Source organism: Oculina patagonica, chromosome 11 (genome assembly GCF_052425735.1).
Source record: "Oculina patagonica isolate OP01 chromosome 11, crgOcupat, whole genome shotgun sequence".
Classification (NCBI taxonomy): Eukaryota; Metazoa; Cnidaria; class Anthozoa; order Scleractinia; family Oculinidae; genus Oculina; species Oculina patagonica.
Window position 1 is genome coordinate 13391846 of NC_135768.1, and position 22886 is coordinate 13414731.

The 22886-nt window shown below is 36.6% G+C and overlaps 3 protein-coding genes and 1 non-coding gene across 5 annotated transcripts; 1 reads left to right on the forward strand and 3 right to left on the reverse strand.

Annotated features, from left to right (window-relative positions):
• Positions 1-538: 538 nt before the first annotated feature.
• On the reverse strand, positions 539-4611 carry LOC144630427 (uncharacterized). Its single transcript, XM_078488802.1, has 3 exons — positions 4364-4611; positions 3589-3846; positions 539-1032 (listed from the first exon to the last, which is right to left on the reverse strand). Exons 2-3 carry the CDS (start codon positions 3821-3823, stop codon positions 950-952), a joined length of 318 nt encoding a protein of 105 aa, XP_078344928.1. The 5' UTR covers positions 3824-3846; positions 4364-4611; the 3' UTR covers positions 539-949.
• Positions 4612-13383: 8772 nt separating this feature from the next.
• LOC144630426 (uncharacterized) lies at positions 13384-18580 on the forward strand. The gene is made up of 3 exons (XM_078488801.1): positions 13384-13567; positions 17247-17511; positions 18039-18580. The coding sequence occupies exons 2-3, from the start codon at positions 17265-17267 to the stop codon at positions 18140-18142; spliced, it is 351 nt and encodes a 116-aa protein (XP_078344927.1). The 5' UTR covers positions 13384-13567; positions 17247-17264; the 3' UTR covers positions 18143-18580.
• Trnag-acc (transfer RNA glycine (anticodon ACC)) lies at positions 16148-16221 on the reverse strand. Its single transcript has one exon. It is a non-coding gene; the product is annotated as a tRNA-Gly (tRNA).
• On the reverse strand, positions 18498-22865 carry LOC144630413 (COP9 signalosome complex subunit 8-like). Of its 2 annotated transcripts, none has more exons than XM_078488783.1 (7): positions 22771-22865; positions 22515-22576; positions 22339-22387; positions 22094-22223; positions 20825-20932; positions 20213-20275; positions 18498-19917 (listed from the first exon to the last, which is right to left on the reverse strand). In XM_078488783.1, exons 1-7 carry the CDS (start codon positions 22837-22839, stop codon positions 19886-19888), a joined length of 513 nt encoding a protein of 170 aa, XP_078344909.1. In that variant the 5' UTR covers positions 22840-22865; the 3' UTR covers positions 18498-19885. The 2 variants fall into 2 exon arrangements, with proteins under 2 accessions (XP_078344909.1, XP_078344908.1); XM_078488782.1 differs by having other exon boundaries at positions 18726-18898; positions 22771-22862.
• Positions 22866-22886: the final 21 nt, after the last annotated feature.

Consider the following 22886-nt stretch of genomic DNA (forward strand, 5'->3'; position numbering starts at 1 on the left):
TTTTATTATTAGTTACAATAAATTTCTTGATAAAATTAATGAAATTTCACCTCAGTTAACCTTTTTTGCACTTCACGTAAAGTTTTATTAGCATTAATGAAAGTGTGATCAAGTTAGCCCAAAAAGCAATCATTACGGCTTTTGAACGTTCATTAAGTATTTTTGCACGATGGCAAACATTCACTTTCGCCAAGAAAAACTCATTTCAATATTATATAAGTACTGAACATTATTTAGCATTCTTGATTATTCATTAGCTCTTTTGTCGTCATTCCTTAACATGTCAATCCGGCTCTTAACTTTTTTTACAGGATTTTGCAAAGATTTTTGCAAGTGTGGCAAACAGAGTATGTACATAACTGTATCCTGAAAAAAAGCGATGTAAAAGAATTATAGTAACTGTAGGCTTCTTCGAAGACGCACCCGAGAATTGCATGTAACTGTTGGCTGTGTGTGTACATTTACTGTATTGTAAGTGTTAACAGGTCTACAGCAAGAGCATTGTGGCAAAGTATGTCGGAGAAAGAGGAATTTATGAGCACTGTAATGGTCCGAAAATGTGCGCAATTATTTCAATGAACATTAGAGAGTGTAATTTATATTAAAATGAAAGTACATTGGTGTTAATGTTCGTATTGATGCAAACGTTTGAATTTTGATGAACTAAAACACAATAATTGTTGTTTTTTTATCGTACTCGATAATACTTTCGTGTTATTGAACTTTATAGTGATGCCAATGGAAATTTTTCCCGTCAGTTGATGGGGTAAAGGTTTAAAAAAAGGCTGCGATTAAATCTAACTAATTATTAAATTTAGGCACTACTTTTTAGTCAATGTAAAACGGTTCATTTAAAATTATAGTCTATTTTAATTAACTTCTCTTGATGACATCATAGGTTCTTGATGGCGTCAAAGGTATTTATAAAGGAGCCTGCGACAAAAACTTGTCATTTGGAATAGTAAGCCAATACACAGGACCAGAAAAATATCACGAGACTACAGGATAATCCCACAACTGGTGTGTACCACGCTGAAACAAAAAGAAATACTTTAATAACTGTTACCTTTACAACCAAGTGGATCTGAATATAAAAGCAACAAGGATCTTTAATGGATCGAAAGTGAGTCTAATCAAAGATCTCTTCGAGATATCGACTTTTTTTGCATGAAGTTAGTATGAGTAGAAGGTTTATCCTGGGCATTGTTGTTCGAACATATCATGGAAGAATTCAAACGTCTTTCAGTTCAAGCATTTTTTTTTATTTTCGCGGAGGAAATGCTGTATTTGTCAGTCGCGACGGTTGGGTGCTTTGCGACTCATATACTTTGGCTTGGTTAAAAATGGTAAACTTTGACGTTTGCCTTTAATCGAAATAGTTGTTTCCTTTCGAGTTAGAAAGATTTCTACTCGACTTAATGCAGGGTTCTCGATAAAGGTTACGCACGACAGAGTTATCTTTTGTCTCGTCACGCAATCTTAACCCCACATTGAGAAGTAAATTTTCGTTTGGACATTACCAAAAGCCGCTTCTCCTCGCGTTATTCTTTACCTTACGGCTACACATGCCATTTTTAACGACTACATTTCCAGTAAAACAGTTGCTGTTTATTTTTCTAATGGCGATGCATTAACTTCTGAACAGAAGCAAAAAGGTTTAGCGTTTACTGCTTCCACCGGAAGTAATTTCACAACAGGCTACAAAAACACTTGTAAATATCACTTAACACATTTAATGATGTTGCAATTCTAAATTGTGCAACTCAGCAGAAATAATCAATTGTCACGAAATGAGTTCCCTTTGGTTAACTATTAGCAACGTTTTAGTGTGTGAAAGACTTGTTCCAGTACAAATTTGCGTTGTTAATCGTTTTAGGTTAAATTAATATTAGCGCCTAAAGACTTGTACAAGTACAAATTGCGTTCTTAATCGTTTTAATCGCTACCTTCGAGCGCTGAACCCCTTACATTCTTAATTGGTTATGTGACGTAAGATCTGGGCTACTCACGTTTTTGATTGTTATATAACGTTTGTAAATTTGACAAGTCACGTTTTTTCTACAAGAACGGAAGTGCTGAAGCACAACTACAGAGTGACACTTTACAAGTCACGCGCTTTGATCACCCACAGCGGAAAGTATTCCCTTGAGAAATTAAAACAGTCCCTTGAGAGTTAACAAGAATGTGATTTCTTCCGGTTCCAGATGTATACCCCACATAACTGCTATTCTCCTTCTTTTTGCTTGTAAACAAGCAAAATAAGTCGAAAAAATGACATACGTAAACCGAAATACGCGCAATAGGCTAATCTGGTTTCATTTTTAAAAAAATAAATATTCTGTGAATTTCAAACACGAAGAAATAGCTTTAAAGGGCATTGCATTGGCAAATGTGTTAATTATAAATAACACTGAGATCACTTGTATTATAGAAATATATCTTATCCACGAATTTAGGGCATTTTCAAATATTTCAAGTTATACCCCACTAAAACCAAAGCTAGTTAGACACGGTTTAAAATTGTTTTCTTCATTGAAGTTGCTAACTTAGGCCCGGGTCGCACTAGAGCAAAATCAAATCTTTTCCAAATTTTGGTGAGGAAAAAATTGGCCAAAATTTTGCAAGTTCCAAATTTTGGCGGAGGTCGCATCAAACTTAAATGTTTTAACCAAAACTTTGTTGATTGTCACATATGTCAATCACAAACCCATCTAATTAGCGCTCGTCACACGACACATACAACGAAGCAGCTTGCGCCCAAATTGTGCAAATATGGATCTTCGCCATATGATTATTTTCACGGCTTGTTTCGTACTTCTTTTTTCTTTTGGGTTACCGGTTGCGCTACTTTTGATGGCTTCTTTATTTGCGATCGAAGGAGATTGTTCCATCCTTGCGCTGACGGAGGATTCTTTCGCAAACGCCATCTGTTCGTGCTGCCAGTAACCAGAACTGGACCCAGGGTACGGTTCAGAGAGGTTTGGATAGAAGCCCCGCTCACATTCCTAATTTGACTATAAATAACTGTAGAAAGAGCCAGATGGACCGGGTAAAAAGCTATTCTGTCCCGCCATTGCGCTTGCCAAACCAGTAGCGACAAACTAAACGTAATTTTATCCAAACGTGTTTTGGGTAATATGACAGTTTAATGGTTAGAAAAACAAAATTGTCTGTTTTACCAAAATTTGGAAGCCTCCGAGGCAGGACTTCGGCATCTTTGAAGATTGGCGTGTATTTGGCGATCCGCAAAAATTTGGCAAGATTTTGAAACTGGGGGTCGCACTTATTTTACGCTACGTGTTGACATATTTATGACTTACACAAACAAAATTCGCTCTAGTGCGACCCGGGCCTTATCTTCGTTGACGTTAAATTCAACACAATAAAAGCGCAAGTTGGAGGTTTCTTACCCTAAGTAAAATTCAGTCTCTCCGTTCTCTGTTGCAGATTGGCATTTAGTTAAAGCTGGTTTAAGTAAACAAGTTTTGCTGGTGTGAATAGGGCATTAGTTGTAAATTCATCACTCTAATTTCTGATGCTCATTCACAAGTCACGTATTGTTTCTTTCATTTACCGACTGATACGTACCCATTTCTTCCCCATTCGCTTCATTTTCCTCTTCATCGCTGTCGTCATCCCAGTTGTCATGGCAACGTTGAATATTGATCAGCGGCAGCAGAACTGGCTTGGACGGCAGGCTCATGGTGCGCTTGGAACGCTGCTTGAATAGCACCATGGGCTGACTTTGTGGTTTAAGGGAATGGGAACGAGTGTTGCGCGATCGAGTAGAGACTGGGCGCAACATGTCCCCGTCGGCAGACATGTCAGAGGATTTAGAGAATCAGACTGCGATAAAATACGGAAATTAAAAATGATTCTAGATCTTTCTCATGCATAGTAATGGTTTAGTATAATGTTGCAAAAGTGTGATATTTGAAATTAAAAATATCTTACTATTGATTTAGAAGCTAAATTATCTTTCCTCCAAAAAAATTATGTTCCATTGTAGTTTTAACAAATAACAAGAAAAACGCCACTGAATAAAGATTTTTCGTAATTAAAATTCATCGCCATAGCGCAATTACGCACAATTTATGATGTTTACTTTAAAATGAAATCACAAAATTTATCCTTGTTCCTTATTTGTGCCACGATTCATAATGTTGTTGATTACCTCAAATACTCCGTTCAAAGACAATATTTTCGTCTCAATCAAATGATTGTATCAATTGATTTTCAGACCGTATGTTAGGAATGAGAAAAAGAACTAATTGTAAAATTTAGAAATATTATGCTGTTCCCTTTTTTTGGCGAAACTTGGAAAAAGTAATTTCTAATGATACAGCGTAATTTATAATATTACCTGACAAAGTTGGTAATCCGGCATCAACTCGATATCCACAGCCTTTGTCGCACGAAACTCAATTTAAATTTGTTTTTCTCCGATAATTATTTCTTTCTGGTTTCGGGTGATAAATATCGTATTGCCTTTCGATTGAGGCTGCACAATATCAATTACCAGCTGCAGTTAAATAACATGAAAAATAAAAACGCTAGGCAGAATATCTGCTAGAACCAAGGGAAAGGAAAGCGAGAACTTGATCGAAGTGGCGGGCCAAACGCCAATTAAAAATGCTTGTCATCTAAGCTCAAAACATGGATCTTATTTAATCAGTCGCTACGTAAACGCACATGACACAATGGCAAAGTAAAAATAGGACAAAACCCTTGTCAACTTAAAAGCACCATCGCTGACAGCTCATAAAGTGATGGACAGAAATGAACAGCAACAAAAGAAAGACAGCTTTAGTCAAATGAATTATTCCAATCATCGTTTGTAGGTCTCACGGCTATCTCGTCTGTCTGCGTTTTACCACATTTGTTGACATGAAGAAATATAACCGAAATACATTCAACAACCTTTTAAAATAAAGGAAACGCACGGGATCAAATGTTAAACGGAGAAAAAGCTACAAAATTAATTAACATTTCAAATATAAATCCAAGTGGCATCGCTAATGGTGTCAGTTTGTTGTCATAAAACAGTATCAGTTGGAAGACTGGGACCAGGCTCGAGCGGCTAGAATTATTTTTATATTCACGTAGCAGGATCATATTCACACAGCAGGCGACTTTGTTTGAGTAGCTCCAGGTCTGATCAGAATAACTCTCTCCATCTCTTTAAAAATCGACATAAAATCAAACATGCCGGTCGAGAAAAAGCTTTAATCAACGGGAAACTGTCTTTCTGTATAATCCTGCTTTCTGTTTCACCAATATGGACTGAAACTGTGTTTTGAATTTAACAAGACCAGAAAAATAGTTTATCCAAAGAATGCAATCCGAATTTTTTCAGCAAAATAAGCCTACCGTAAGCGTTTGCTAAAAAATTTTGAAAAATTGCTAGCCTTTAGCTCGCGATTTACAAACTATCTTAGCATGTGAAAACTAACGTGAATTTGCAAGGACCACCGAGACAAAATAGAAGTACCGGATCCTCTCACTGTAGAGGATCTAATCAGCTATAACCAAAATACGAATAAAGAAAAAATTACAAGGCCGATTCAACGGTTTGGGACTGTATTGAAATTCCAATATTTCGGAAGGCACGGCCTTCCTTCTTCAGGGTCTTACAGAGAATGACTTTAAAGGTTTAACGTTACAGATATAAAATGTGGGAAATACGATATAACGCGTAAATAACAATTGTAGAAAAACAAAAACGTTAAAATTTAAAATTTGAAAGGATAGAGAAACGTTACAACATGAAATTTAAAAAGATATAAATATATAACAAGATGCTATAAATGGCACTAAAGACTTGAACACTGTAAGCTAATACTATAATAACAACATAAGTGTTAATATAAACTACGAAATGTTATGCTTCATCCTTTTTATTTAATCCTAAAGGTTCAAGTGTTTGACCTCTTTCAATGAGGTACGCCTCTCTTGCCTTCCGAACAACGTCACGGTTAGATCGAATGAGTTCAAGAGGAATAAGTTGCATGTCAGTAGCGTTATGATTGTTACAAAGAAAATGTTCTGATACTGTAGTGGGTTTAGAGTGGTTAGTTTGTTTGTCAACAGTTCTGCGATGTTCGTTGAAACGGTCTTTAAGTCTACGTTTGGTTTCCCCTATGTATTGTTTGTGACAGCGGTTGCACTGTACCATGTAAATAACGTTCTTAGAGTTGCAGTCAATGTGTTGATTAATAAGTCTAGTTTCGCCGGTAGCATGAAATGTGTAATTAGTTAGTCCGTCAGATACGTAGTTACATGTTAAGCAGTTGTTACCACATCGGAAAGAACCATGGGGTTGGTTAGTAGCAGAGGTTTTACGAAGTTTAGCACTAACTAATATATTACTTAGGTTGTTAGACCGCCGGAAAGCAACAATGGGTTTATCTTTGAAAACGTTAGTACAACGGAGGGATGAAGACAAAATGTTGAAGTGTTTGTGAATAATGGATGATACGTGGCGGAGAGCTGGATTGTACGTTATGACGAGGGGTACCCGTTGTGGCTGATTAGTAGTGGAAGAGGCTTTAGGAGTAAGTGCTTCAGTACGTGTGATGTTATGTACGCGTTGTATTTCTTGTTTAAAGAAAGTCAAGTTGTACCCACGTTTGTTAAGATAAGATTGAAGTTCATTAGTACGTTGTTTAAAAGTCTCGTCAGAGGAACAAATGCGACGAAGTCTAAGAGCTAAACTGAATGGAATAGCTCTTTTAGTATGTGTAGGGTGAGATGAAGAATGTAATAAGTACTGATGTTTGTCGGTGGGTTTAGTGTAAAGGTCGGTGCTAATATTGCCGTTATTAAGAAAAACGTTGACGTCAAGGAAGGGTATAGATGTTAATGAATAATTAGATGTAAACTTGATGGTGGGGTGAATGCTGTTAAGGTAAGAGGTAAAGGCATGGAGGTCGTCTACAGAATGTGTCCATATCATGAGTATGTCATCTATGTAGCGCCACCATGTGTGTGGCTGGTAAGGTGCACGTGACAAAGCGTCCGTCTCAAATTTTGCGAGAAACAGATTAGCATAAGAAGGTGCCATTCTGGTTCCCATAGCCGTACCGTGTATCTGTAAACAAGAAATACAACGCGTACATAACATCACACGTACTGAAGCACTTACTCCTAAAGCCTCTTCCACTACTAATCAGCCACAACGGGTACCCCTCGTCATAACGTACAATCCAGCTCTCCGCCACGTATCATCCATTATTCACAAACACTTCAACATTTTGTCTTCATCCCTCCGTTGTACTAACGTTTTCAACGATAAACCCATTGTTGCTTTCCGGCGGTCTAACAACCTAAGTAATATATTAGTTAGTGCTAAACTTCGTAAAACCTCTGCTACTAACCAACCCCATGGTTCTTTCCGATGTGGTAACAACTGCTTAACATGACTACGTATCTAACGGACCAACTAATTACACATTTCATGCTACCGGCGAAACTAGACTTATTAATCAACACATTGACTGCAACTCTAAGAACGTTATTTACATGGTACAGTGCAACCGCTGTCACAAACAATACATAGGGGAAACCAAACGTAGACTTAAAGACCGTTTCAACGAACACCGCAGAACTGTTGACAAACAAACTAACCACTCTAAACCCACTACAGTATCAGAACATTTTCTTTGTAACAATCATAACGCTACTGACATGCAACTTATTCCTCTTGAACTCATTCGATCTAACCGTGACGTTGTTCGGAAGGCAAGAGAGGCGTACCTCATTGAAAGAGGTCAAACACTTGAACCTTTAGGATTAAATAAAAAGGATGAAGCATAACATTTCGTAGTTTATATTAACACTTATGTTGTTATTATAGTATTAGCTTACAGTGTTCAAGTCTTTAGTGCCATTTATAGCATCTTGTTATATATTTATATCTTTTTAAATTTCATGTTGTAACGTTTCTTTATCCTTTCAAATTTTAAATTTTAACGTTTTTGTTTTTCTACAATTGTTATTTACGCGTTATATCGTATTTCCCACATTTCATATCTGTAACGTTTAACCTTTAAAGTCATTCTCTGTAAGACCCTGAAGAAGGAAGGCCGTGCCTTCCGAAATATTGGAATTTCAATACAGTCCCAAACCGTTGAATCGGCCTTGCAATTTTTTCTTTATTCGTATCTTAGCATGTGTTCTTTTCCAGTCTGGTTAACCGTGTCAATAAACCGTCACTGACGTGATGTATTGTTTAAATACGCCCAATTGACTGATTAAATTCGGAATTCGATCCTGAATTATTATATGCCTGACGTTTTATTTGCTCTAACGCGCGATCACATTGACTGCTTCTTGATTTTTCTTTAAATACAACCCTTGCAAGTGTGCAGGATGAAATTCACTAATTATGCAATCCGCGCTGAATACATGAAGCGTGTGAACAAATGTCGACTCGTGTGGCTGACACAACAACCCTGTAGGTAGACTAATCTGCCTCAAGCTGCAGCTCGTAATGTGTTTGTTCGTGTTTCCAAAAGCGGAATAACCTGGTTGGGTTTTTATAGATCGTTCCACTGTCACACAACAAAAAACAAAAATCGAAAAACCATTCAGTGAAAGAAGTCAAGAAACGGGATATAATAGGAGATCAATAAAGAAGTCATTTTTCCAAGTTCTCTAAACCGCAGATATTCGTCGAAATGTTTTACGCAAATTTACAGAGCCTAGTATGGAACTGCCATATTGGTGTACATCAATGCTGCACCAATATGGCGCCGGAAAATAGCGTTAACATCTGGAACTTGCATTGGCTATCTAAGCCACTGATCATCTGTACTGGACAAACAAACATTTACATGAACACTTTTCCGGCTACTTTAACTTCTCAAATGGTCATATATCACAAGAAAAATATAAATATTTTTTGACAAACATGATCGTAACTTTATGTCACGCCACCGCCATAACTCTGAAATAGCCACATTTGAGCTGACAAATTGCAAACAGATATAATTACGGTAACTCTTATGTCTGATGTGGATAAAAACTTTAAGCTCTCTTTCGCATTCTTTCGCATTGGATTTTAGTACTTGATGACGTCACTTCTCAATAAATGACTGTATAGTAAAAAAGTCGGTGACACCAGCTATCGTTGTTAATGTACCAACTACAGGTCTTGATTGGCAAAAGCATTGTTTGTAAAAAGATAAGTTCCCAAGTATTGCACTTGTAGAATACGCAATTCCTGAGAAAGCTTGAAACTTCCAGTCTGCGTTACTTTGGGTAAAATGAGGTCTTCTTAACTGATAATGGACAGTAAATCAGTTACTTATTTTATCGTCAACACAGAAAGATAAAACGTAATTGAAGATGCGTTGTTATTACAGATTGACACATAGAATAAAATTGGAAACGAGATACCAAAAAAGCAAATTAAGTGACTAGTAATAGTTTTCACTAGCTGCCCCCGCTTTTTTATAATTTATTTTACATAATCTAATACAAGATTAGTGGAGTCTTTTTGTCGCCTTTATTTATTGATGCCGATGGACTGCAAAATAAATTAGGCTTCTTTTTTTCTGTGCCATGTACGTCACGACATTGTTTGCTGCGGAATTTCTTGTTGTGTGACACCGTTGCGTCCTAATTAATAAATTCACAAGTTAAAGTCGAATATTTTACCTAGCGGAAATAACACATGGTGACACATTATTCGTGGTGACAACACGCAAGCTTATTTCCGGCAAAGGCTTATAACATTCAAAACGAACTAAAAATAATTTCCAGGCCAAAAAGCCTAACAATTCCACAAGTAACAATTCGAGAAAACTATTTTTCATCCTAGTTCAACCACTCTTTGCATCAAATAAACTGACAGTTTGGCAGCGAAACGAATTACCTTCTTTTGCATGACAAAGTTCACGCTTTTGTGTATTACTCGTCGTAAGATGTATACGATTTCCACTTGTTTTCACGACGTTCAGTCGCTGACTAAAATAAGAAACTCTTCGTCCCCGGAACGGGATGATGCGCATGTTATGTCTTCCATGTCATTTTCGGTATCATTTCAATTTGAAGTACACGTTTCAGCTATTTTTTCAAGCAACGGATGTTTCTTGCAGATCATAGTGCGACGGCTATTTTTATCCATTGCGGTACTTACTTCCGTTGCTCCTTTGCAAGCGTTCCGGTAATCCTTTGCGAGCATTTGGGCAATCCTTTGCGAGCCGCTTTGACCAAAGTCGAGATTTTTTCCGATACCGTTCACTGAATGCACACATTTTACCTATCTACGCGGGGACTTCTAAGGTGCCTCCTCGGGTTCTGGGCTCTGGGCCGGAACCCTGCGGGGGCAATAAGCAGAAATTGTTTAAAGATGGAATCCGCCGGGACTTCGAGTAGTATTAGACAAAATTACACCAAAATTATTTACACCTAATTACAAGCTTTTGCGTTACTGCTTTAAACATCCTATCAAAAAAATCTTTTCTAACAACACCAAACATCGAAAGTTCCACTGAATTCCACTGAATCGCTTAAAACACGTGAGCTTTTTGCCTATTGTTTGTGAACTTTGAATTTCATTTTCTCAGACTCTGATAAGAAATAGTTGTTGGTGTTATTGCGGATAATTACTTACTTCTTTACCTTTTATTGAGAGTAGGAAATAACGCAATAGGATTTAAATTATTCTGGTATTCGATTTTTGTCCAACGTAAATAAATATTACTCGACTTATTCCTGGTGGATTCCGTCCTAATCATTAAAAAAGCTTTTTTTCTGAACATGACCTTTCCTTTCACGAGCTGATTGTTCAATAAAGTAATAACATTTATAGTAGAGTATATCCCATATTTGAAGAAAAATGCTTTGGAATTCTCTAAAAGCAAGTAACAACATTAATTTTGATCTTGCCTTTTTAGAATTTTAGAGTAAAAACCCTGACGATTTGGATTAAAATTTCTTTCAATTTCGAAATATTTGCTCTCTTTTTTTGGAGTAATAGGAAAACACACATAAGGTTACTACTGTCCTTTAAAAGGATCTTCTGTCACGATTCGTTCTTAAGCACGATGACAAAAATATTATCAAACATGAAAATTGTTTCCAATTCAATTGAGTTTCTCTTTTGTTTACAGACTTGATGGCAGTAATGGGTGTCTCGATGAAAATCGCAGGAAATGTCTTTCACAGAAATTTTGCATTTCAAAAGAATGCCTCAAATTAACAACTAAATGTATTCTAAACCAAACAACTTTGCAACTGCTTTGAAAAGATCTAAAGCTTAAAAATTTAAAATTATAATCTCAACGGGCTTATCCAATTTCTCAAAAAACTGTTCTTTTTTTCCTTTAATAAGAAAAAACAAATGTTATTAGGGCGATCAGTGTTTGACATAATAAAAATTTGGTTTGTATCTGATCTTAAAATCGGTTGGTAAAAAACGTATAAAACTGAATTTTCGGTAACTCTCTGTTACCTTCATCAGAGTTAAAATTGGTTCAGTTTTTGCATAATAAGTTTTTATACACCGCCGGTCTCTAGGGATGTTCCCAATGTTAAATAAACTTGTGGGAATTGCACATGCTCATTCACACAGTTAATGTCCTGGATAGAATGTAGCGCTTCTAGGAATAGGCGTTGTTGCCTATTGTTGACATTTCTTTCTAAAATTTCTACATAATCCGGATGAATGTCATGGTCTGTTGTTTCCGCGTGAAATCTTATTGCGCTTTCGTTATTAGATCTTGTGCCAGGCTTGTGCTCTGCGCCGCGCGACTTCCACGATCTTTTGCTCTCTCCCACATAGGCAAAATCACATGTTTTGCATTTGACTTTGTACACAATTCCCTTGATCTGATTTGTGGCGGGGCGGTCTTTTGGTTTCTTAAAGATACTGCCCAATGTTTTAACAGGCTTGAAAGTGGTTCTTATGTTTTCTCTGCTAAGCACACGTCAAACTCTCTCGGAAACACCCTTTATGTAAGGGATTGAAGCGTAGCCCCTTGGACTCTCTTGACTTTCTTGGTTTTCTGGCTGTATGGTTTCTTGAGCCGAAACAAGGCAACGATCGATGAAACTTTGGGGGTATCCGTTGACTTTAAGGTCACCGATTACTTGTTGTTTTTCGCTCTGCTTCCGCTCAGAGGTCGAGGGAAGATATTTGGCACGGTCCATTCAGTAGTGTCTTCACTACAGCTCGTTTGCTTTGCGCGGGACTATGCGACTCGAAGGCGAGATATTTGTTTGTGTGCGTGGGTTTCCTGTACACGCCCACTTCCACTTGACCACTCGCAGATTACGTGTTACTTGTGTCAAGGAAAGCATGTGCAATTCCCACAAGTTTATTTAACATTGGGAACATCCCTAGAGACCGGCGGTGTATAAAAACTTATTATGCAAAAACTGAACCAATTTTAACTCTGATGAAGGTAACAGAGAGTTACCGAAAATTCAGTTTTATACGTTTTTTACCAACCGATTTTAAGATCAGATACAAACCAAATTTTTATTAAGAAAAAACAAAGTACCTGTCTATTCTAACATGGGCGGTTTGACGTCTTAATGGCAACCTGTCAGCTTAGAATCTATAGTTACACACTTTACCTTTTCATTTTTAAAATACTTTCATGTGAAAATATTAATGTTTAATTGGGTGGATAAACTGTTGTATCCTCTACAAAATGTGATCATGTATGCTGTATTTGGGGCCGAGGGCATTTTTTAAACATTTACTTAAAACATATGATTTTTCTAATATTTCAGCCAAACGACATTGAAAATATTTATGTTCAGGAAACAAGAATTAAGTCTTTAATGACGGACATATAAAATCAACCAATTAAAATGACAAAACTTTAGTATGTACCCCTTTTTCTGCTTTATATTTCACAAAAAATGTTTATTTAACGGCTAACTTATTGTGAAATACATCTCTACTATCAAGCAAGCAAAGCGGAGGCGCATCCCTGCACGTCCGATGGTTTGAAATATAATTTATATAACCATTTTAATCTTTCAAAAATATAAAAGAATTTTATAATAATCCCTCTGGGCATTCCGAAATAAAGTCACCTATGTCAAATTTACTTCATGTCTTATTTGGAATCCGTATTTTATGAACTTCCAGTTCAAACTTTACAATAAAACAGAAACAGCAAAAATTCTTTTTTTATTCAATGGTAAATTAAATAGATGCACCTCTTATGTTTTTGCTCTGACTTATCACACTTATTGTCGCGCTAAAGGCGCAAATGTGACGCATTGCGATTTTAATTTTAAAATTCACTCGAGCAGTCAGGAAATTACGTAAAAGTGAACAAAAGAAAAATGTTAAAATGAAGATGGATATATTTAACTTTCACACTTTAGCAAAGGATTCAGCTGCACATGATAGTGGTCAGGAAAGTGCTCAAGTGAAATATTCACGTGGGTTGCACTTGTTTTGGCACTTGAGGCACGATTCGCTTTATACCGAAGTGATTTGCCTTTTTTAGCAGGACTCCTATACTGGGAATTACACAATACAAGAAAATTCAGCGGGTTACCAATTGAAAACTCACCGAGTGTTCGCCTTTTTTGACTATAGGTAAGCAAGGTCTAACATAATTTGTTGCATTATAACGAAAATGCTGCTTTAGCCTCATAAATGGACAGTAATTTACATTTATGGTATTTTCGAACAAGAAAGAAATAATAAAATTGACGGATACGGCTTTTTGTTCTTCAAATTTTTCATCTCTGTTAAATGCTGTTTTACTATTTCAAAAAACTCTTCATAATTATTACAACAGCAGTTGCAGCAGTTGTAGAATTGAAAGCAAACTTCTGTAAGCTACAGATTTTGAGTAATCATTTGCAAGCTCTAAGATCCTATTTTACACAAATTACGTGTAGTTTAAAACGTACACCTAGAAAACTACCAACAGTAAATAAGCACTTATCTAATGATTTGGAAAATAAAGCTATACTGTTTTTCTGTACAAAGAATGACAGCAAGAGCATGATTTAGAATCGGTTCTTAAGATATTTAAATCAAACCATTGCTGTAATTTCGCTCTTGTTCTTGATTTGCATACGCCGTGTTCATTTATTACGTTCCTGTTTTGTCTTGTCCGCCGCCTCAGGAAAACTATTCTCAAATGTTTATTAAAATGCGACTTGCGCCTTAAATAAGTCACACTAAGCAATAAATGTGTAGATGCTAATCGCATAATACCGTAATATGTTTTCATTTCTCTTTAAGGCATCCTATTACTTTTTGAAAACAGATTTTCTCCAATCATCGAAGATCCTGGAGCAAATCCTACCGTACCAAAGCTGTGCACTGAAGCCCTTTTTGAAAATATCATGCAGCGGCAAACAAGTGCTTTAAAGTTTTTCACATTTAGTTCCCTTACGGTTGTAAATCCGCAAAATTTGACTTACACGATATTTTTTCCTAACTTTTTATATAATTCATCAATCTTCCTCAATATAATTCTTTCTGGTTCCTTAAACTGCACATTCGTTATATCCTCAACGAAGACAAAAAGTAACCCAAGGCATAAATCAATACGAAAAACTTCTTTTACAGTTACTGCGGGATTTTGCAGTATTCAATTGGAAAAAAAATCCTTTTCTTCAGATTGTTTCAACCACGCTACATATTATTAACATAATTATAATGTTACTGACAGTACATACTCGCGAAGGGATTGAGTTCTAGTGATGAAGTATTCTATGACCAGACCTGACTATGAAAACAGTGTAAGGGCTATCTTTTTCAGTGGAGTTGAATCAAATTACTGAACCAAATCAATATGGCTTAGTTTATTTGCTCTCTTCCGAACTCTTTCAAACAGTATCATTCGTGCTTATAAACAAAAATAAGAAGAAAAAAAAATAAACAGATAAAAAAATAAAACTTTTGGTTTTTTTGTACATGCATCGAGTTTTAAGTTATAACCTTGCATTTACCTGTGAAGACCTCAATTTATAATTAGAATTCAATTTTCGATTACTGCATTTGTTTATGTTAAAAAAGCCTTACAATTACTTGAATTTCTCGAGGCACCGTTTTAACAAAATCAAGCCAATGGTTTTTGGTCTTCTAAAATCAAAAAGGTAAAAACCGATGGACGTTCTTTTAAATTTTTGTATTTATACAAAGGTACTTTTGGTATTAAATTAAAGGATCACTCTAGAATGAGTAGCATTTCGACAACGTTTTTCTTCTAGTCATTTTTAATAAACATCACATAACGTCGGTACGTTGTTTCTTTTTTGTTATTTAATGATCTTCCAAGTTATCAATTAGAGCCTTTCCTTTGTAATGCAAACATTTTTTGAAAGGTAATTTCCTGCGATTTTCTTCAAACATTATTACTGCCCGAGTCAATGTAAACAACAAAAAAACTGTATTGCTAGCAATTTGCATGTTCGATATTTTTTGTTTGTTCTTATATGCTTGCAAAAGCAAAAATAAAAAATCATTCACAAACACCCTATGTGTCATTGGCCATGAAGACAAAAGAAAAGCAGAAGTGTACAGCTAATCGCTCACAACCTGAGCTTATTTCTTGTATTTAGCTAATCGTCTTTCCTTCTTTTCATTTTATTTTATTCAACTGGACTTACCATCAGTTATTTCACCTGCTCCAACAATTGACGCAGTTTGCGCATTGTGCTCTCATTGGGCAGATTATTTTACCAAATTTAAGTAGAATCATATAAAGGACTATTCGCGGTTTTTTGCACACTCCGCGAGCAAAAAGGTGAGAGTTTTTTTTTCACATAAAAATCTAGTTAAAAAGCTAATTTTCTTTTAAAATGAAATATTCTGAAGTTGGTGTGCGCAGTTGTCCAAGGTGTGAAGTGAAGTGAATACTTTATTTACCCTCGGATTGTAGAGTAGCTTTTTTTAACATAGCTAACATCTCCGAGCATTTCAACAGTACAACGGCACTATGGGCAAAGACCAGACCACAACACCGGGAACTCCATGCCCTACTCTTTACGACAAGTGTGTGGGTTCTTTTACGTCCCCTGCTGACCATAACACTCAAGATGCAGGAGACGGGGCCTACGGTTTATCGTCCTTATCCGAGAAGACTAGAATATCTAACCATTTGCAGTTGTTATTGCAAAGGGAGCATATTCTCCTCAGTTATTTTAAGACCCTGAGTGTTGGTCCGGTCTGGGACTCGAACCCGAGACCTCCCGCACGGTAGTCCGGCGCTCTACCAACTGAGCTAACCGGTCGGCGGTAAAACTGGACTTACCATCAGTTATTTCACCTGCTCCAACAATTGACGCAGTTTGCGCATTGTGCTCTCATTGGGCAGATTATTTTACAGTAACGCCTAAATGACAAAGTACTTCTGAATTCGAGCAGCGTTTTTGTAGAAAATTATGTTTCGTTCCTTTGACAAATCGACTTAACCACACAAATCCTAATTTAAATTGAACAGAACCATTTTGTTCTGCTTAATAGTAACCCGATAATAGTTACTACGCGGGGGGTTGGTAACCACGGAAGAGGCTCACAGTCGCTCAAGACTTTAGAACCTGTTTTGCTTAAAGGGGAGAAAAAAAAAGAAAAAGGGGGGGAAAGGAAAAAAAAAAAAAAAAAAAAAAAAAAAAAAAAAAAAAAAAAAAAAAAAAAAAAAAAAAAAAAAAAAAAAAAAGTTACTACTTATTAAAGGGACCGTGACATGGATTTTAATCAAACTTGGGCATAGGATATGACTATCAAATAATATATAAAATAACCTCTTAAAACAGTGAAGGAATATTTAAATAACACACCAAATGCAAAAGAAAGTACGGATGGCCATAAGTGTCGAAGATTGAAACGGATTGCGATATGGGTTTTTAAAATATGGTCTGGCGGAACAGTTTTCAAAGTTAGTCTTCTGCTTGTAACTCTAAATTATAACGCCCGGGAGACACATTTGGCTGCAACGAAGCTATGGTTTTGCCATTTAGAATCATATGATTAATTTCTTTGCAAACATTTAGTTTCATAGCAAATATTTGGCAAAATTTGTAAACATAAAATTAACTTAGCCGTGACACATCCCCTTTAAGCAGTCGAACACAATCAAATTTAAAATCACGGAATGTTCTGCTTGGTTTGAACCCATCTCTTTCCCTTTTACCGTATTCGTATTCTAATTTATCGATTCCTTATTTAATCGCTATACTTGCAGCATTTGTAATAGAAGTTTTCGTTCACCTTTTTTCTTGGTTGTATTAAAAATGAATAAAATTGGTTTTTCTTATAGTGCACTTCAGGTCACGCCATGTCTGATCGTGTCACGCTCTCTTTACCAACAAGCAATGTACAAACACGCGCGTTCCGGAGTCATTCCTTCAACCCCCCTCCAACTCTAGCGTCGCATCGCTCCAGAAGAACTCTCAGTCTTCCAGCACGAGAGAAACCGATGATTCCACCTGCAATTTCGGAAACTTCCGAATGTTTCCGAATGGTCCACGATCAATTTTCCAGCGAGCAGCAGCCATGTTTGAGAGGAAATTGTGAAGAAATTGGTAAGATGGGTACATAAATTTACTTTTAACTAGCCTGATCTGTCGCCGAAGCGTATCAGAAATTGAAAATACAAAAAAATAGCAATAAAATGATTTGTCTGCCTCAATGTTGTTTTTGTTTTTAAGGTAAAATCGTCCTCGGGCCCCACTGCCGGAACTTATCCCGGATTTGGCATGAAGTAACTGGGAGTACTGCAATGCGCCCCCTTCCTTCCCCGAGGGATGGGATGTTAATTAGTCTAATGCCCGGCTACCCCCGGCATTTCGTCAGGTTTTTCCTGCAATTCGTTGGTACTCATTCATAATCCTGGGTGGAGAGAGGCACTGTGAGAGTAAAGTGCCTTACCCCGGTCAGTGCTCAAACCAGGACCCTAAGGCCACCCCGTCTCCCACATAGAGACTATCAGTTGAATGACCAAATTTGAAACAACAGTCAAGAAGCGAAAAAATTAAACTTAAAGGAAAAGGTAAATTTATAAAATAACCATGTTAAAAGTTTTCTAAGAGTTTTTCTTTTCACTTTTTAGGTTGGTTTGCTCCAATTGCTGGATTCTTGTTGAGTCTGTTGTTGTTTGTATGGGCATGTCTACTTTCTCTGACTGTTCAAGAACAAAATGATTTACTCTCGTAAGAAATGAAAACTGGCGTATTAAAATCTGGATGGGCATTTAAAGTTCATATTGTTCCTTATCAGGAATGGGTTCCTGTTTTTTTTTTTTTTTTTTTTTGTTATCATGGCTCGATTGTTTCCATGCTAATGATTCGCCTTATAGAGCGGTTTTCAATTGAGTGTCGTAGAGCCAAATAATAAGGCAATTACAATAGCCAGTCACGACAAACTGAAACAACAGTGAACCAAAGAAAATTCAAAGCAAATACACGGAGCTTGCGCCAAGCGCGGGAAAATGCGCGTCACAGTTGAATCTGAATGGTCAGTGCATGTGGTGCGAGAAAACATAGGAACAATCTTTTGGTATGTTTAAAAAGTTCCTTGCCCGCAACATTTACATTTTACTCTTATTTTTTGTGGAAATACGTAATTAAACAGAAATAAACATAAAAGAGACTGTGTTATCTTTTTTTTAAAATGTGCGCTAGCTAATTTATGACAGAGAAAGTACTCAAGCGCGAATGAACTCGTTGTCTGGGAATACTCTATTGAGGATCCAACATGTCAGTTTTTAGTTGCTAGCCTAAACTAACTATAGTTTGAATGTTTTGAAAATATTTACATTTTTATTTCTAGTTCTTTGCGGGGCGGCAAACGTTTGACAAATATTTAAATGAGTCTTTTCTTTTGGGTGTTAATTTTCAAGGAACGAGACGTAATCTGTCAGCAATGCAAGTTCTTGTTCACTTGTGAGAGGAATTTCTTTTTGTGGAAGTTCTGCAAAACAAACACGCAAAAAACAGAAATTAGCGTTGTGTTTCATGACTGTCTACTATATTAGCCCTCTCCATACAACGATGGAGAGGGCTGATATCAACAATGACATCATTAATATTATTTGCATGAGAGGTAAAACAATCTACAAACCGAAACATGTTTTGCAGAGTATACAGACCATAGTTACTATGCAAAGACGTAAACGAAAGTGTTCGAAACGATAAACTTTCGACCCAAAAATGTGTCCGAAAATTTTTCCACCCGAACAATTTGGAGTATGTACTGGGGTATGTATTTTTAGGTAAATATTATGGCAAAATGAAGTCCCAATTTAGAAGTCCTAAAACTAGCAAAGCTAATGGAACACAAAGGGGTAACCAATTGGAATACATTTAATTCGTCTTTAAACTGGTTGACTGGGTTCAAAAGTTCACCACTTCCTGGGTCTGGCTAGTTTCGTCGTTCATGATCAATCAGCTTTGTACGGACGGTCAGTTTTATCGTCAGTTTTGTAAAGTTTCGTATCATGGAAACGAACTAGACATTGTTTTCGTTCTTCCTCCACGGAAAAAGGCGCTCGGAGCATTAAGTCCGAAATTTCACGCAAAAACGTGAGAAACGTGATAACAATCGTCCAAAGGGTTTTTGCTAAAATGTAATCGACCGAAAACTCTAACCCCAATGATTTTCGTTGATAAAGTAGGTCAATGGATAGGTAGACAGAATCGCAAAAAGATGGGTTCGAATCACATCAAAGAAACTTCCCCACCCCACGTTAGAGCTTGTTCCAGATCCTTTTTCATCATCGACCATCTCTTCGTTTACTGGAAAACCCAGTCCGCGCCAAGAACCATTTTAGGAAACCGCATCTGAACTAACGAACTCTCGCTAAAATTTTGACTGCTTAACTTTTGCAGTTTATATCCTGGATACAAGATTTTTCTCTCGCACGCGATGGGATAATTTCTGATCGTCCAGAGGTTTCCGTCAGTGTATCTGCATGGACGTTGAAGATATGTCTACACACGTTGAAAATATATGATTAAGTTTCTATTAGCATGGGCAAACATTAAAGCGCGTTTGGGAGAACTTAAAGGTTTGTGTTAAGCCAAGCTGAAGGTTCTGGGTTTTAACATTGGTAGCTAACTTTAAGTGTCAAGTAGTTTCTGACTTGATTGCCATCAGTTTCGGAGACATAAGGGCATGAACTCAGGTGAAATACAATTTACGTGTTATTGTAGCTTGCAGTAGGGGACAAATTTTGCCAGTCCTAAATTCAAGTATCAAAAACGCTGTAACATATTTAGTTTGTACCTGTTTTCTTGGGAGTAATCATTCCTGTGGCAGCATCACTGATCCATCCACTGGAAACAGCAGCTGAACATTGAGCAACAAAAACAAATTTTGTTATCTAGCATCAGGACAAAAGGGACTATGTCACGGGGATTTCGCATTTTTTTGGTCTAAACTGTTCTGAAATAAGTGGGTAGGCAACTTTACCCATGAAAAAAATTGTCTGTGAACATTTAACTTAAGATATAACCTTTATTTGGGGATAGAAATCAAACTTCGGCTATAAATATTGATTTTTTAGAAGGCGCGGAAACAACTTGAGAATGTTTGCTAATGTTTTCAAATTGCAATCCATAATTTTCCATCCAAGCTATCTGCAGCCAAACACGCTTTTAAACAGTTTTAGTGCTCTACAATAGCAATTATTAATAAAAATGGACCATTATTTTTAGGTTTCCTACGACACAAATATAAATTTGGGCTGTTCAAAAATCTGTTAAAATCCGTGACATGGTGGGGGGCCCTTTAACTTTACAGATCAAGTCAAAGTAAATCAGTGTGTGGAGGTTTGAGACTATACCTTCATCTAGTGGCAAGTCACAAGGACATTTATATGACAATGACATCACTCACCACTAACAGCAGCTTCTGTTGTTATACCCATTAGCCTAGCCAGATCTTCTGCTTGGATTGACGTGTATGCCTTGGAGACCAGATCAAATGCTCTACTCCGAAGTTTTTCTACATGTTCAGTGTATGTAAAACATGAAAGAAAGATGTCAAAGAGCATACAGTTGTAGGCAATGTTGTTTTAATGATTCTGTTACAAACATGTACAAACTTTTTTCTTATTCATATAAGATAAATTGTGTTTTACATATTACATGACATTTTTTATGCATAGTTATATGTACAAACTTTGTCCAAATATTAAATGAAATCTTTAGATAATGGTTTAAAAGCTTAAAGGCGGGGTCGTAGCCAGGATATGGGGGGGAGGGGAGGGGGGAGGGAAGGAGCGGAAGGGAAGGGAAAGGAAGGAGGAAAAAAAAAAAAAAAAAGAAAAAAAAAAAACAGTAATTTACAAGTTTTTGGTGAATCTATGCCATAGTCAGGGAAGCATTCATTTGGACGATATATAAGGTATAATAATTATTCAAATCTCACAACCACTGTAACTGGCAATGATATGCCGACACAATATACTTCTGAGTCTGCTGTTACATGTATGTTGACCGTTTGGATAAGAGAAAACTGGATTGCATTCAGCAATCAAAAATCAAGTTTAAGACAACTTGTTTGAGAAGTGGTGTGGTAAAAAGCTCATGAATTATCTGCCCTCAAAACAAGACAGACAGGTGGCAACAATAAAGGCCTGTGCAAAGAAACACAACATGTTGGCACAACATCACCGACCATTGTTGGGCAAATGTTGTGTGATGTTGGCCGAGGGTGTTCAAACAATCCGAACATGTTGGACAATGTTGTATGAAACATATACTGTAACGGAACCTGGGATCAATGCCATGATTACCGAGCATTTAGTGAACATGCATAAACCCAACAGTATAATAATTGTGTGAACCGTGCAAAGGAACAAAACATGCCTAACTGATCACAAGAAAAAACGAAATGTTGGCTGATGTTGGGTCAAAAGTTTGACTGATATCAATCTTTGCACAACATCATGCAACATTGTCCAACATGATGTACAAATGATCACAACATCTTTTATCCAATAATGTTGGGCAATGTTGTACCAACATGTTGCTTTCATTTGCACGGGGCTTAAAGAAAACCATCATATTGTCCTGACACCAAATGCTCACAACTAACATTTAAAGAAATGTTTGGCATTCAGTAAGGAGAATTAATATTTTGAGCTGTAAGATTATATCTCACCTTCCAATGCTGTCATGATTGGTTGTATAGTCGGTGACCATTCTTCTTTTAAAGACTCGTAAATTGCAACAAAATCTCTTTTCCACATGTGACATCCAACATTCCAAAGTTTTGCTAGCTCAGGAGTTGACTTAAAACACAAAGAGAACAACAAACAAACAAGTAAGGAGAAAAAAAATCCTTTAATTTTTATCAATTCTTTACTGTAACTAAACAGAACTAAAATACAATTTTATAAGACTTACAACTTTTATTTCCTCGGGTGCCCTTTTCCATAAAAACTTAGCGTTACAACTGAAAACAAAAGGAAAAAAGACGTAAAAAAGTCAAAATAAAATAAGCTTAAACAAAACCGATACGTTTAATATTTGAACGCATGTCTTCATCAAATTGAAAGCTCTTAAATGAATAAACAACTTACACATCATTTTGAAATAGATAAACAGCTAACAGTTGTGAATAGACCTCTCCTGAAGCTCCACCCTGAGATAATATGGAGAAAAAAATTAAGACAAGTTTTGGAAGTTTGCATTGGCCAGACAAATTTCTGTTCTAGGTAAAATAGCACAGTAATGCATAGCACAACTGTCAACATCTGTACCACAAAATGAAAGCATCTGCAAAAACATTAAAAGAACAATAGCTTATCACTTCAAAGAACATTCTATTTCACTCACATCTAGTTCCATTTGCTCACATTTTGTGCACAGTTCGTCAAAATTCGTGTTTTGCGCGACGTCCGCCATATTGGATTTCCTGAAGCGAAAAGAATCGCGGGCTCTCTTCCGAACAT